Below are 14,653 nucleotides of genomic sequence, written 5' to 3'. Positions count from 1 at the left end.
AAAGCTTAGAAAAGTCCCTTTAAAATCTCCTAATTTGTTACTGCACAGGCCATATGCTGCATACCAGTGGTACTGTGGATGCTGTGGGGAACTTGAAAATGAAGGCTCAAAAACATCTCCTGGCAGCTGTGGTTAGACCCAAAAGGATAGGGTTAGACCCTCCATCCACTGACCACCTCAGGGCTACCTTCATGGGGATTGCAACGTCAGCCCTAGTGCTGCCAGCTCTGCAAGGGTATCTCATGGTGGCTGTGACCTCCTCATGTCTCCAAATGGCCATCACAGAGGGTGTTTGTGGGCTGGTGGCATCCATCTTATGAGAAATGCTATTGATGGTATGATTTTTAAGTTGTACGACCAAAAAAGTCTTGAAAAGCTACTACTGAAATGGAGCTCTTGCAAACAGCCAGTTTTCCCCAGGATAATGGCATCCAACATATTAATATATGAGAAAATGTGGAACAAAGACAGATCTTGCAGTGCTGCAGTGGTTCTTTCAACACAGGAATGCAAGTGCGACTGGGGAAAGCGCAGCATTGAGATTGATGGTGTGGTGGGCCATTGTAGCAGCATCGCCTTCTTATCTGGCTGTAGAAATAACAGATCTAATTTGGATTCTGTGTGTCGGGGACTCAACCCCAGGCTGTTTCTGCCAGATGAGTTGCACAGATGTGAAGGTAATGGTTATTGCAGGTAAGGATGCTGCTGTGCGGGGCCGGGGCTTTCAGTCTCTCCTGACTAGAGCAGAAATTCCACTTTCTCGAAGGAAAATGATCTTTGTCTCATCTCTCTCATTTTGCTCTCAACAGACTTCTGTTTAAAGTTCCTTTTTTGATGAACTGGCATTCTATTTTATTTTATTTTATTTTATTTTATTTTACTTCATTTTCTGAAAAGAATACGTACTGTTGAAAACTTTCCAGTCAGCAGTACCCGGGATAATTTAAAAAACTTCCAAAAGAGATGGCTCTGCTGGCAGCACAGCATGGGGTCAGAAAACCCTCCAAGACTGGAAGATGCCTTCAGAGGCCATGTGGTGCTGCAGGGCCCCCATGGTGCCAGGAGCGGGCAGCGCACAGCAATTCCTGCAGCGGGAGCACAGCTCACCCCGGGCTATCCCGAGGCACTGCACACTTGTGCTAGAGTGATTAAAACCGGTCTGGTTTTGCAATGAGGAAAGGAGATTCGAGAAGAAATCCAAAGCAGTGTGGGTTAGTGCTTTGCCTCCTGCAGCACCTTCTGCTCATATCTGTAGTCTAAAATCACCACTAACAAACGTGAAATGTGTATCAGAAAATTTTGCAGACACTGCAAGTGAGCCAAGTGTCCAAAATAAGTATCCAAAGGGAGTACTCGAGTGTTGTCTGTTCATTTGTGTTGAAGGTAAGGTCATTACATATTGTGCTTTTCTCCAACTTACAATCTTGAAAATTTGTTAAGTCACATTTGGTACATACTTAAGAATTAGATCCAAAAGCACATCTATGATCATCTAAAAATCCCTCTAAACACTTACATTTACATGTGCAAAACAAAAGAAACACTTGGTACCTACGTAGTTTTTTTTTTACTCAATGATATAAAAGCAATGGGTCTTTCCATCCTTCTATAAATTACTAAAAAAAAAAATAAAGTATAAAGTGCTGATCAGGTTTTCCTCAAAGCTCAGGAGCAGCAAGGATAAAAACCAAACCCACATTCCTGGCAGATATAAACACTAAAATTCACCTAAAAGGGGAATGAAAATCTTAAAATCAACTCTCTTTGACAGTTAAAATTTTTAATCTCAGATGGTAACCCACTTCTGAACTATGAATAGACTCAAATTTTCACTCAGAGGGTGGTGACACACTGGAACAGGTTGCCCAGGGAGGTTGTGGATGCCCCATCCCTGGAGGCATTCGAGGCCAGGCTGGATGTGGCTCTGGGCAGCCTGGTCTGGTGGTTGGTGACCCTGCACATAGCAGGGGGGTTGAAACTCGATGATCATTGTGGTCCTTTTCAACCCAGGCCGTTCTATGATTCTACGATTCAAATTACGAGATAATGTCACTAATGGGAAAGGGTCACATGACATCTGTATTTTTACTACTTTACTTCTAGATTTCAGCCAAATTGCATGACAAAGCTATGGCTTCTGGTGATACCTCCTGTATGTTATGGGCTTATATATACTTTAGCAACAATACTTCAGCAGCAGGGTTTTGTAGATTAATGCAAATTTTCACTCTGTTAAAATCCATAGATTTTAGATCTACATGTATTTATTTGTTCACATATTTCTATGGGAGGAAAAATCTTACCTACTCAGATTCTTTTCGTTTGTATTTTCATCAAAAAATGAATTAATTTACACTGAGTTTGTTCATATAAAATATATTTTTTTGTTATTGTCACACAGAAACTCTTGCAGAAATGTTCTTGGCTAAACTATTGCATTTCTGCTCTAAGCTGGGAGGAAACAGGAGGAGGAGAAGGGAAAAGACTATCAGGGAGGAATGTCTCTCCTCTTCTTCTTGCTTTGGGTGCATGACCATTACCCATCCTGGGATGCTGAAGATCTTGATTCAAACAAGACCTTCTTACCTTCAAGCTTCTTACCTTCAAGCTTATCCAACTACTGGACACTGGCTGAAAAGGACTCCAGAATTTCCTCTAATAAAATGATTTTATATTGTCATTTTAGATAATTATACATTGACATAAGGATCTCACTCTGATTTTTCTGAGCCTCAGGTGAACATGCTTCCCTCCAGCTTTTCTCAGGCTTTTAAACCTGTTTGTGGGAAACTTCCCAAGGTCTTCTGTTTCCCTGGTTGTGCAATATAAAACATTTTGGACTCATAAATCTGGAGAGAGAAAATATTTTCCATTCAGCCTTAGAAATTATTATTATTATTATTATTATTATTATTATTATTAAGCTCAATTTTAAGGGTAGCTAAGAGATAGATAATTCATTCCTGAAGGTTGTCTTCTCATGGAGTAATTGATGTACAAATGTTAGCACATTAAACAAACTCTGCTGCAGACAGCAGGCCTGTAAATAGACTGGAAAGAAAAAAAAGAATGCTGGGAAATGCCTGCCATGAAATTAATTACGTGTTTAAATAAGAGGAACTGATTTCTGTAAAACCATGAGTGCTTTTTAATCTTCCAGAGTAGATCGGAGATTCAGTCCTCAAGTGGAAGAAATCCTAGAGGGCAGCTCTAATGAGTCAGTAAGTAAAGCACATGGGCTGGTGAATAAGAAGGCAATATCTGTTTTACAGATATGTAGAGACAGCTGTATGTCTGTAATACATTCATCATGAGGCAGTATGGCACTCACACAGCAGCACTTTGGCCCCCTGTCTTGAAGAATATTCAGATTTCACTGTTATCGCAGCGTATTGCGTGTCCTGCTTTGTGTCACTGCACACTCAAAATATCACCCAAGCTTGTAATTGGTGTGTGTCAGGGTATTTCTTTACACTTAAACAAGCACAGGTCAGATTTTCAAAGTGTGTCAATATGTCAGGCTGGCTGCATATGAGTCAATGGGACCGAGTTCCTTTATACTGGCTAAGGATTTGGTCCTGCGTATTTAAAAATAGACTAATGAGGGAAGGACCCATCCACCTACTGAAAGGTTTTATGACCTACTTCTGCAGCTCTCCTCTTCGTTGTTCAGGGAAGCTCTGCTGGGTTTCTGCTTCTTAATCTCCTTGGCCTCCCCTAAATCGCTCACAAAAGCAAATTCCACCGGAGAGAGAGACAGCTGTTTCTGCATATATTAATAATATGCAGCTCTATAAATTATTAATAAAAGTTACCAATGACTTTGAGTTATGGTGCAGTAATTCACACTTAGCTGTTTAGATGGCTCTCAGCCTTCATCCTGGTGTTCCATTATGCACCTGGTATGAATGATTACGTTGGAATTCAGATTGTTGTTTCTAGTTGCTGAAATTTAGCGCTGTGCATACTGGACTGGATCACAGAGATGATTATGGCATGCCAGAAAAGCTCTGCACACCACATGGATGGATGCAATCAAAACAGTTGATTTTTCAGATCGGTCAGTGACACAGCTCTGGGAATTCTGGTGGTTGTGTACTGAAAAAGCTTAGTCCTCTGCCATGATAGGCACCTAGAGCTGGTTCAGAAAGATGTTTAAACTCATTTAAACACATGTGCAGACATGTACCGAGATTGTTGGAAGGAAGGAAGGAAGGACGGAGGGAAGGAGGGAAGAAGGGAAGGAGGGAAGGAAGGAGGGAAGGAAGGAAGGAAGGAGGGAAGGAGGGAAGGAAGGGGGGAAGGAGGAAGGAAGGAAGGGGGGAAGGAAGGAAGGAAGGAAGGGGGGAAGGAAGGAAGGAAGGAAGGAAGGAAGGAAGGAAGGAAGGAAGGAAGGAAGGAAGGAAGGAAGGAAGGAAGGAAGGAAGGAAGGAAGGAAGGAAGGAAGGAAGGAAGGAAGGAAGGAAGGAAGGGAGGAAAGAAGGGAGGAAGGAAGGGAGGAAGGAAGGAAGGAAGGAAGGGAGGAAGGAAGGGAGGAAGGAAGGGAGGAAGGAAGGAAGGAAGGAAGGAAGGAAGGAAGGAAGGAAGGAAGGAAGGAAGGAAGGAAGGAAGGAAGGAAGGAAGGAAGGAAAGAAGGAAATGAAAAAAGAGAGAAAGAAAGAAAGAAAAAGAAAAAAGAGAGAAAGAAAACTGAGAAGCTGGGTGCTCAGTAAATTGCCCATGTGATAGAGAACTGAAGCAGAAATACAACCTTGCTTGGTCATCTACAGACAACAGAGTACCGTGTTTGTTTAACCCCAGGTGATTCACTGCATACCAATGTCAGTCAAAATGGATCAGAAGGATCAGACCTGAAAGGTGCCTATTTGTTAATTACAAAGGGATCCCAGGGTGACTTTGTTATATATTGCTGTCCATTCTCTAAAGCTCAGAGAGGTGAGGCCTAGCCTTTAACTCCGGGTTTCTCTGCCCTCTAACACGCAGTGTTGGGGTGACCGTACATAGGAGACATTCGATGCGCTCTATCTTTGAGGCACATGAAAGGCCAAAGCCATCGCTAACTTCCACTTCATCTACAGAATACTGAGTGTTAAATGCTATCCAAAAAGCGTCTCTGCGGTGCTGAGGTGTAGAACAGCTTGCAGAGGTGTAGAACCCTCAGAGCAACCTTGCCCCTGTCGCCAAGGGGAGGTGGAGAGAGCTTGGGTTGTCCCAGGTGGAAGCACACGCTCCCGGTATTAGAGGAGGAGAAAATGGGGCCTCGGGAACGGCTTGGTGCCTTTGTGCTGGTTTCTGAAAGCCGGAGTGAAACAAACCTTTCAGGGGAAACAATGCTAATAGAGTCATCGCTTTGGCACACGAGACCGGCTGGAAAGAAAGTCTGCTAATCCCCACTATAGTCCCTCTATTTATACCCTTAGGCAGCACACAAACTGGCCAAGTACAAGAACAAAAGCTGACTAGAAATATCTCCTGTGACCGTTGTTCTCACGAACTATTATCCCCTTTATTAAGGATCAGGCTAAGAACAACCTCTGTTAAGGACAATGTTCTGCAAAGCAATGTGATTATCATGCTGATTTAGGTGAAACCCGGCCCTGTGGCTCTGCCCCCGCTGCTCGTTCCTCCCGAGGAGGAGAAGGCTGTGGGGAGACCTGAGGGCGGCCTGTTGGTGTCTGAAGGGGATGTGAGGAAGGAGGGGACTGACTCTTCAGCAGGGTCTGTGGTGATAGGACAGGGGGAAATGGTTTCAGACTTAAAGAGGGGAGATTTAGGTTGGATATAAAGAAAAGGTGGGGTTTTTTGTGGTATTAATAATAAAGCACTGGAACAGGTTGTCCAGAGATGTGGATGTCCCACCCCTGGAGACATTCAAGGTCAGGCTGGACCTGATCTAGCAACCTGAGCAACTGATCTTGCTGTGGTGTCCCTGTTCGCTGTTCACTGCAGGGAAGTTGGTCTAGATGACCTTTAAAGGTCCCTTCCAACTCTAAGGATTCTGATTCTCTGATCTTCCCTACGTCCTCTTTGGAAGGATACTTGTCTGCATGGAGAACAGAAGTGAAATACTTCAGACACCTGCAGTTAGAACTGGTGAAAGTAATTGATTAGACTTAATTGTAACAGTTTTACAAACTGGCCAAATGCAATGTTTCATTCTCATATTAGAAGTACACTTGGGGATAAATAATGAGGTAACCTGGATTTAAGATATCTGTGAATTGGATGCTGGAGATTCTTGGCAAATAAACTGCTTTTCCAGATTACATGGTTTCAACTTCCCTGGCCTTTCTGGTATTGGACATTCAAAAAAGTTTATCTACATGGTACCATGACCTTCCAAGTAATAATCTCACTTAAGACCATACAACAGGAATAAGTGAAACCAGTGTAAAGCCTGATACATAATTTGTGGGATTTTTGTACTTGTTGAGCTATTATACTACTTTGTGAATTGAAAATAAACCACTCTCATACCTCTTCATTATAGATAGACCAGATGTATTGAGTTGTATTTAAAGATAGGTTGTTTAAACGAGATGAAACTTCTATCACGGGGAAGATAAAGCAGAAAAGGGTATCAAGATATAGGATGCTAAGTGGCTAGGCCTATGTCTGAGGCGTTTTACCCACAGGATGCTGAGAGGAGTTTGCTAGAGGGAGACACTACCTAAGGAATACAGGTACATGTATCATTTTAGTAAAGTCTTACACAGTAATGAAAAACAAAAACCCAATTCGCCAACTCAGTTCAGTCCTCACAAATATTTGTAGCTGGTCTAATGACCTGGGTGAAGTACAAAATTAGCAAATGATATCTCAGTGAGCTGTGCATACCTTTTTTGTGTCTAGGAGTGCTAAAGGCCACCGGTGAACTAGAACAGTCATTGTCTTTCATTCAGTAGCAAAACCTGCTTACTTTACTTGGTCTCAGGTCCTTAGGACGGCCCAAATCCAGCACTGAAGCTTTCAGTAAGACATTGTTTGCTCTGCTGTGCTGTCAATAAGATGTCATTACTTCAGCTGCAAGGTAATAAAGGATTTGTTAATGGCTTCCCTTGAGGGTGGTGACATTTTCCCCCCCTTTTAGATCACCAGGGAAAAAAAATTGGGAACAGACTGACAAGGAAAGAAATCAGATTTTATGTAGTAATTAACTTAATTATTTTTAGTTAAAGCACGAGGTTTTAACAAATGCAGGCCTTTTCTTCTTTATTATTAATTTGTAGTAGGGTGTAAAAACAGTTTTATAGTATGCAGTGTGCTTTAGCATACATACCTGTTAAAGAAAATACAGTAGGTAAATGTCGTGAGCTGCAGAAGGTCTGTCTGTCGCTAATCCTGAAGCACGGCACTCCAGAAGAGGCAGACCAGTGTTTGCCTTTCCTAGATGTAAATAAGCAGTTACTAATTAACAGCAGATATGGAAAGAATTTCTTAGCTGTTGCTCTGAAGCATTTGACAGCACTGAAATGGGGTCTCTGTGGCTGGGGAAGGAGCTGCACTTGCCCTGCGGCCTCAGCCTCCTACCACAGCCTCCTGCAGATCCTCCCTCTGACTTTGTTCATGTCCCAGCTGCACGGCAGACATCTGTTGTTGCCACGCGTCCCAGACTCCTTGCTTTTTTCAGATGCCAGGTCACAGTTTGCTTTGGCAAACCCATAAGCAACAGTGCCATATTCTTTTCAAAACCGGGCTTAAGACAATAGTGAAGGGCCTGATTCTGCCAGTTTGTAGGTGCCTGTGTAATGTCCCATGTAGTTAAAGTTATGAACAACCAGAGGGCTTGTCTGAACTTGAAAACTCATTTGGATTAAGGTGAAGCAAAAAGTCAAAGCACAATAGCTCTGCCTGAATAGGGACATTCAGAAGGCCAAGACCAGGTGCCAAGACTAGCCCTGCAGTCATACAGAGCTCTCTTAAAGGCACAGTGCGGCCCGTTGCAGCAAACCTGAAGAGCAGATCAATCATGAGACGAATAACTTTAACCCCCGGCTCACCTCTTGGTGAGCTTTCAGCACTATAAACTGCAAGAATCTGACAAACTCTAAAAGCCATGGATCCTTGGTGCTGTAGATGGACATTTGGGCTTGCCCATTGAGTGGGAGGGTTCGGTCACCGCTTCCCACTCCAGCAGGGAACGGACCAAAAGCGAGGATCCTGCAGTGCCCCGGTCACAGAGGCTTAAGTGTAATTCTGCTCGCTCCGAGCAGTCAGACTGGTTTAGAGAATGACTGCATGAATGAACACAATGTGGCTGTAAGGGGAGACTTCTTACTTGGGTCCAAATGAGATCGCACAAGAGCGGGAAGGTAAGACGATAGCTGGCAGGTGCGTGTGGCTGCGAGCACAGCTTATTTATCCACTTGTCCTGCCTCGTCTGCCCAGGAGCAGAGAAATGGTTTGGGAGGCTTACATGAACAACAAAAAGTATAAATCCTTGATATTGTGTTGTTAATGCTGTCATAGTTGGATGTGATTTACTTATTCTTGCACAACTTAAGAATTTGGCTTTTTCCCTCCCCACTCTCTCTCTTCATATGGCAGAGGTGGATTTTTGGTGCCCTCGCCTCTGCTTGCTGTCACAAAGAACTTGGTGGGATTTTCTCCGTGGTCTGATGTTGTGTGCTTTTTAGTCCTCTTCAGCATTTAGGAGACTGGTGTGTCTTACCTGCTTATAGAGAATGGTCTACCTTCATACTGCTGGGTGGAAGACTTCCTTTGTTGTTACTGGAAAAGAATGCCTTTCACAATGAGGCAGCTCATGAGTTCTGTTCTTCATAGCTGGCAGAACACCTGTCAGTGTGTGCACGTGTGTGTGTGTGTGTGTGTGTGTGTGTGTTTTGGAAAGAGGGCAGAAGCTGTGTGTCCACACATGCACTTCTGTAACTCTACATACAGTGCTAGAGCTGCTTGGGGTACGTACAGAATTGATTAGTATGTTCTAAAAGCAAGAGAAGTCACTTAATTTCTTTGCATTGTTGCTGACTGATCAAATGTAAATGTAATCCCAGTTATTAGCATTGCTTACACAGGATAACTGTATCAGAGGATGTAATAAATGTGGTTAAAAAAAAAAAAAGAACTTTTAAAGGCTCTTCTTTTGTTGCACTTCCAGGTTGTAAATAAAAATGAATTTGTCAGCTTTCCTGCAAAATGTTTATTACTTTTACCAGCCTATTAAGGTACATTATTTTCTTGTGTCAAAATATTGCCCCGAGCCATGTGGAGGACTAATCACATCTGTATCTTTTCAGTGCTTTTTGTATCTGTTATTGATGCACAGTAAAAATGGAATTATAGCAGGAAAAAAAATGGGGCTTGGTGTAGATGGTGAACCTGCCTGGCTGATGCCTTTGCTGAACTCTCCTGTGATGTGCATAGTGAACAGGCGAGGTGTACCAGGTGGGGCAGAGCACAGCTCGCTTTGATCTGGCACGTACACTCATCCAAAATAAAGGCAGTTCATCCATTCTGGGACTGAAACAGCTGAAACTAAGCAGGCAACATCAGAAGCAGTGTGCTGCTTTGGCTATCTGCGTAGCCATCCACAAAATTCTAAAGCTTGTTCTTTGAAGAGTTTAAAATGTATCTGTCGATATGGGTTTAAAAACACACTGTCCTCATACAGATTTGGCCTGTGATTATGCTCTATCCTTCTGCCTGTAGAGAAATAACTCTTCATTATCAGTCGTGATGAAGCTGCTTTTGGTTTTGCTCTGACTTAAAACCCAATGGATGCAGGGGTGTCCCTGTGGAACAGGAGCAGTGGAATGGCTCGGACACTGACATCGCAGAGAGGAAGAGCTGGAGTGGGAGCAGAAGAGACACGATGATGATCTAGGCAGATGACAAGGAGAGACACAGAGAGTGAGATTTGGAAGTTGGTTTAGCTGCCACACCGGAGGCTGTGCTGTGCTGTACCACCGTTTGCTGCATGGGCTGCGTAAGGAGCACAGCATCTGGCCTGCCTGGAGGTGGGAGCATCTCACATACTCGATTCAGATGAAGAAATAAATGACGACTCTGAAACACAACACAGGGCTTATCATGACAGGAGTGAAAAGGTATAAAGACCTAAACTGTTTATTTGTATGAGAACATAATGGTCCTTGTCATCGACTTGGGGTTGAAAGGAATGACTTCCATCTAGAGGATGCAGAAAAAACAGGAGATAAATTACAACAGCAGTAACAGTTTAATGGCAAAAGATTGAAAAAGAGGGAGAATATGGAAATGAGACGGTGATGATGTTCTCAGAATTTAAATGTGGCTTTGGCAGCAGCGGTACTGTTTGTACAAAAACAAACAAGGATAATCAAGAACAAATGCATTATTTTAAAATAGACTTTATTTAATGACAATAAATATAAATTGCAATGTTCAGAAACTAATAGCAAACATTCTTAGAAAAAAATACAAAAAAGTACATTCTTACATTCTGAATTTTATCAACATACACAGAGTCTAAAACAGTGGCAACGGCCTGCAATTTATGTTGCTCATATCTTACTTTAAGGCAATGAAATGGTGACTGACTCAAATTCATCCCGACTTCAACGGACCTGTACAAAATGTAAAAACAGTAAAACTGACCTAGAGTTTAAAATCAACATTAATTTTCCCTTCAAGCAGATCTTTAAACATTATTAAAGTGACCTAGTCTTGAAGAAACACCAGTATGTTTGGCAATTGCCCCCACCCCACATGCACTTTGTTCCTATTGCCCCTGCAGAGCTCCCCTGTTGGAGGTCTCAGCAGTTGGAGGTAGAGGCTTATTTACACTGCACGGCTTAAGAGGTTTAGGCACTTGGTGCTGTCAAAAGCACCATGCGTATGGCAAAATGAACTGAATTCCTGATGCACTGTTTACCGAGATTAGACGTTATGGCTACATTAGCAAGTAGCATGGCACCTGGGAGGCAAGTAACTGAGCTGTTGTAATGCTGATGCTGAGAAGCTGATGCCCACCAGTACTCACTGCTCTCTGCAGACTAGCTCAGGTTTTAGAGCTGTGGACTAAAATGTTTGCCAGAGACAGGTATACCATCATGTGCATACCTCAGATCTATCGCCCGGTTTGGCTCAAGACAATAAAAATCCAGTTCATGAGCTGTGAAAGCAGACGTGAGCCACCACCCAGAAAGTGGGGGGACTGGCAGAAGGCTAGTTTCAAGCACATTCTTGATCTGAACAAAATGGTAATGCAGAAACTCACCCAGCATCCCCCAGCTGGTGGCACCACGTCTGATAGAGTTCAAGAGGTGTCTGAACCATACTCCCAGACGTAGGGTTTGAATTTTGGGTGGTCCTATGTGGAGCCAGGTGCTGGACTTGATGAGTCCCTTCCAACTCAGGATGTTCTATGATTTTAGGTGGTTAGGAGTCTATTACAGGAGACTAAGTCATGGATAAATACACTTTGCTGGTGTAGCGTGTTTTTATTTACTTTTTTTTTTTTTTAATAGTGACCTTCAGGGCCATCTCCCCTTCAGGCAGTGCTTGTTTTATGGGACAATTGGGAGGCACGGGAAGAAAAAAGGGATCAGAATACCAGGCACTCCTGAAAATCTGTCTTAAGCTCTGCTACTGTTCACAGTGTATCCCCAGGCAAGGCATTTAATTCCTTTGTTTCCTTGTCTCTTCACTTGTCAAAGAGGGCAATCAGAGTTTCCTTAAGACCAAACAATTACCCGAGATGGCCCATTTCGTGATTTTAATTGTTTTGCCTTTATCACACGATACCTGTTTGCTAACACCAGCCCTCCAACACGGACCTGAGAGGGTGTTTAAGGCACTTTGGCACCGTGATCCCCTACGGGGACAAGGAAATGGCACTTCCCAGCTGAACACTGCTGCTGATGGGAAAATACTAGTTCATATACGGGGAAATGCTAACTTGAAGCCAAAATCAAGCAATTCTGAGCTTGCACGGAGCTGAGTACTTCATCAAAGCTATTCCATGAAATGGTCTTTTGGACAAAATTTTGCTATAAAGAAAAGCTTGGTATACTCCTCAGCGACAGCTGGGCAACAAGCACTAACTGAAACACAAGAAATTCCACCTCAACGTAAGAAAAAATCTTTTTGTATCTGTGAGGGTGACGGAGCAGTGGCACAGGCTGCCCAGAGGCTGTGGGGTGCCCTCCTTGGAGGCCTTCAGCAGCCGCCTGGATGTAGGCCTGGGCACCCCGCTCTGGGTGTCCCTGCTGAGCAGGGCCGGGGCAGACCGACCCGGAAGTCCCTTCCAACCATAATCATTCTGTCATTCCGGAAAAAGGTTGTATCAGTACTGGGATGATATATCTCAACAAGAAGTCCTGTCTTGTTTAGAAACTTCTGAATGTTCGTCTATCCGTCTGCCAAATTTATATTTGACTCCCCGTAAATTTAAAGACTTGCTATGATTTTGACTGGCAACAAAAAATAAATGAGTATTTAGAGTAGAATTTCCCGTGGAAAGAAGCACCAGTTTTATCACGGTGCTGGTCAGTAGTTGTTTATGGTTATGACCTTGTTTTTCTGTCCTGCATCTTTTCATCTTCAGGCAGTGTCTGGCAGCAGGTTTTCTGGGCAGTGCAGAAAGCAAACTTCAGTTCTTCATCGTCAGAAATATAAGCCTTCTCTGGAACCTCCGAGTTTCTGTCTTTCATCTTTCAACCTTTGTTTGATTTTTGAACCAAGCTTTCCTCCCATATTCCTCTATGCAATCATTTTGCAAAGTTGTGCTTAGTGAAAGCCTGTGTATCACATCTGCCGAAATAATTCCCTTCATGTGTTGCCTCTTCTGGTTCATATGTTGCCATTTCAAAGGATAGGCTTGAGGTACACAGAGCAGTAATTTGAAGTTTTTCTACAAAATACAGATGTTTGACTCCTTCTGATTATTAATGGGCTAAAGTACAACTTACCAATGCTACTTCGTTTCTGCAAACGAACTTCTTAATATGTAAAAAGCTATGCGAATATCTGCCTAAGTATTGCGCGTATGAGTTACATTTAAGAGTACAAAATGACAAGCCCAGCAGTAATCATCTGGCTTACAGACTGCAGACATACTTTTGCCTTTCTTTCAAGATTTTGGTTTTCACAATTCATGGGGATTGGTGCACTAGAACCATTAAAAAAGAAAGCAAGTTAATAATCTGGAACATCATTGCTGCAGGAGCTCTACATACACGTTTACGCTGTAATTCCTGAACTCCTAGGATGCAACTGAAGCCAAAACAGCCAAGCAGATCCGCAGCATAATGTGAAGATGATTGATGGCTCTGGCAAGTTCATCCACACTTGTAACATCTTCCTGATTATTTAAAGTTTTGTAACACAGTAAATGCATATTAAATGGTTTATTCCAATCTGCAGCTTCAGTAGATTCATGGTCTTGTCCAAATTTAATTTATCATACAGTGTTGCACCAGAACAGGTCCAGCTGCGCATTCTTTCTGTGTTAAAATCGGGGAAGAGAATGCCTATGGTATAGGCAAAAGACAGCCCTCTACAATTACTGATTCAGTTTATGAAAAGAATTTTAACACTCATTACTGTTACAGCTGGGAAGCCTCAAAGGCTGTGCTCGTTCAGAACAGAATGGCCAAGTGAGCTAATGAGGGTACACCGACCAGGGAAAAGATAAAATAACTGAGTTTTCCACTCGCTCTGAGTGCAGCAAAGTCAGTTTGTATGCACGGATTTCAGTTCTCCTGTTTACACAGAGGCTGACGAACAGGACGGGCTTACAGTCCCACCGCTTCTTGTGATCCAAACCCATGATGAACTGAAATACTTTGTTATCCATTTAAGTCCCAGTATGCACTTCTAATTCAGCGAGGCACACAACAGTGCTCAGTAAGTCAACTGCAACAGCTTAACAACATGGTTGTGAGTTGCATTTTCCTTCTCTTTCCTTCATGTTTTGGCTTCTCCTTCTTTTAGTTGGGGTTTGCATCACCAAGTAATCAAAGCTCCTTCAGCGAAAGTGGTGGTGTTCTTACAACAAGTAATTCTTGTTATTAAGGTTTTATTCAAGTTCAGACCTACTAGCTTATACCTAAATAAAGAGGAAAGCACTCTGTATATTCCAGAGTTAATCTGCATCGTTTTAAGACGATAATTTTTACCTTCAGATGTTCAAAAAATATGTCCTAATAAAGCTGGTTTAAAAAATGGATAACTGTAAACTGAGTCTCAGTTGCTTTTGCCGAAGGGAAACAGGCAAGGAGCAGGTGACAGCTGCAAGAAACCATGTTTAGTAAGGCGAATTCATCCAAAGCGTCTGGTTAGCTCTTGGTACCTGGGCAGGTGCTGGGTGGTTAAGAACTGTTCCTCTGTATAAAGAAGTCCTTATTCAGTTTTAGGCCGGAAAGTGCTGTCTACTCCTTCGATGATTTTGTCAGCGATTTTCCCTATGGTTTTTTTCACAACTTTGAGGTCGTTCTCGTGCAAGATTTTCTGTGTCAGGTACTTCTCTCGTTTGACCTTGCTCTTGGTCTCTTGTGACACATCCGGGATTATGTAGGAAATAATAAACTTCACAAAGTATATGACGTGCTGGGGAAGGGGCAAATGAAAAGAAATGTCAGTTGGGTTGAGCAAGCTGTTGTTATTACTCTGAGAAACATCGAAATGCCGCCCTATTTCTTAAGGCTGTGAG

The 14,653-nt window shown here is 42.8% G+C and overlaps 1 protein-coding gene and 3 long non-coding RNA genes across 6 annotated transcripts in view; 2 read left to right on the top strand and 2 right to left on the bottom strand.

Moving 5' to 3' along the window:
• The window catches only part of LOC124417320, a 40,307-nt gene extending 37,422 nt beyond the window's left edge, over window positions 1–2,885 (top strand). The window contains exon 7 of the long non-coding RNA XR_006931863.1: window positions 1–2,885. This exon is cut by the window's left edge and continues 1,104 nt beyond it. This is a non-coding gene — a long non-coding RNA (uncharacterized LOC124417320).
• A 3,951-nt stretch (window positions 2,886–6,836) lies between these two features.
• On the bottom strand, window positions 6,837–7,365 carry LOC121109001. The gene is made up of 2 exons (XR_005860623.2): window positions 7,280–7,365; window positions 6,837–7,023 (listed from the first exon to the last, which is right to left on the bottom strand). It is a non-coding gene; the product is annotated as an uncharacterized LOC121109001 (long non-coding RNA).
• Window positions 7,366–8,215: 850 nt separating this feature from the next.
• LOC121113293 lies at window positions 8,216–10,409 on the top strand. Its single transcript, XR_005860625.2, has 2 exons — window positions 8,216–8,312; window positions 9,670–10,409. It is a non-coding gene; the product is annotated as an uncharacterized LOC121113293 (long non-coding RNA).
• Window positions 10,334–14,653, bottom strand: part of ANO6 (anoctamin 6) — a 70,379-nt gene continuing 66,059 nt past the window's right edge. For all 3 annotated transcript variants that reach the window (XM_416045.7, XM_004937549.5, XM_046902877.1), the window contains one exon: window positions 10,334–14,550. In XM_416045.7, the coding sequence (XP_416045.3) occupies window positions 14,344–14,550 (207 nt within the window). In that variant the 3' untranslated portion in view covers window positions 10,334–14,343. The remainder of the gene's footprint in view (window positions 14,551–14,653) is intronic.

This window comes from Gallus gallus, chromosome 1 (assembly GCF_016699485.2).
Source record: "Gallus gallus isolate bGalGal1 chromosome 1, bGalGal1.mat.broiler.GRCg7b, whole genome shotgun sequence".
NCBI lineage: Eukaryota > Metazoa > Chordata > Aves > Galliformes > Phasianidae > Gallus > Gallus gallus.
The sequence above is the reverse complement of the archived record's forward strand: the minus strand, read 5'-3'. Positions and strand labels throughout refer to the sequence as shown.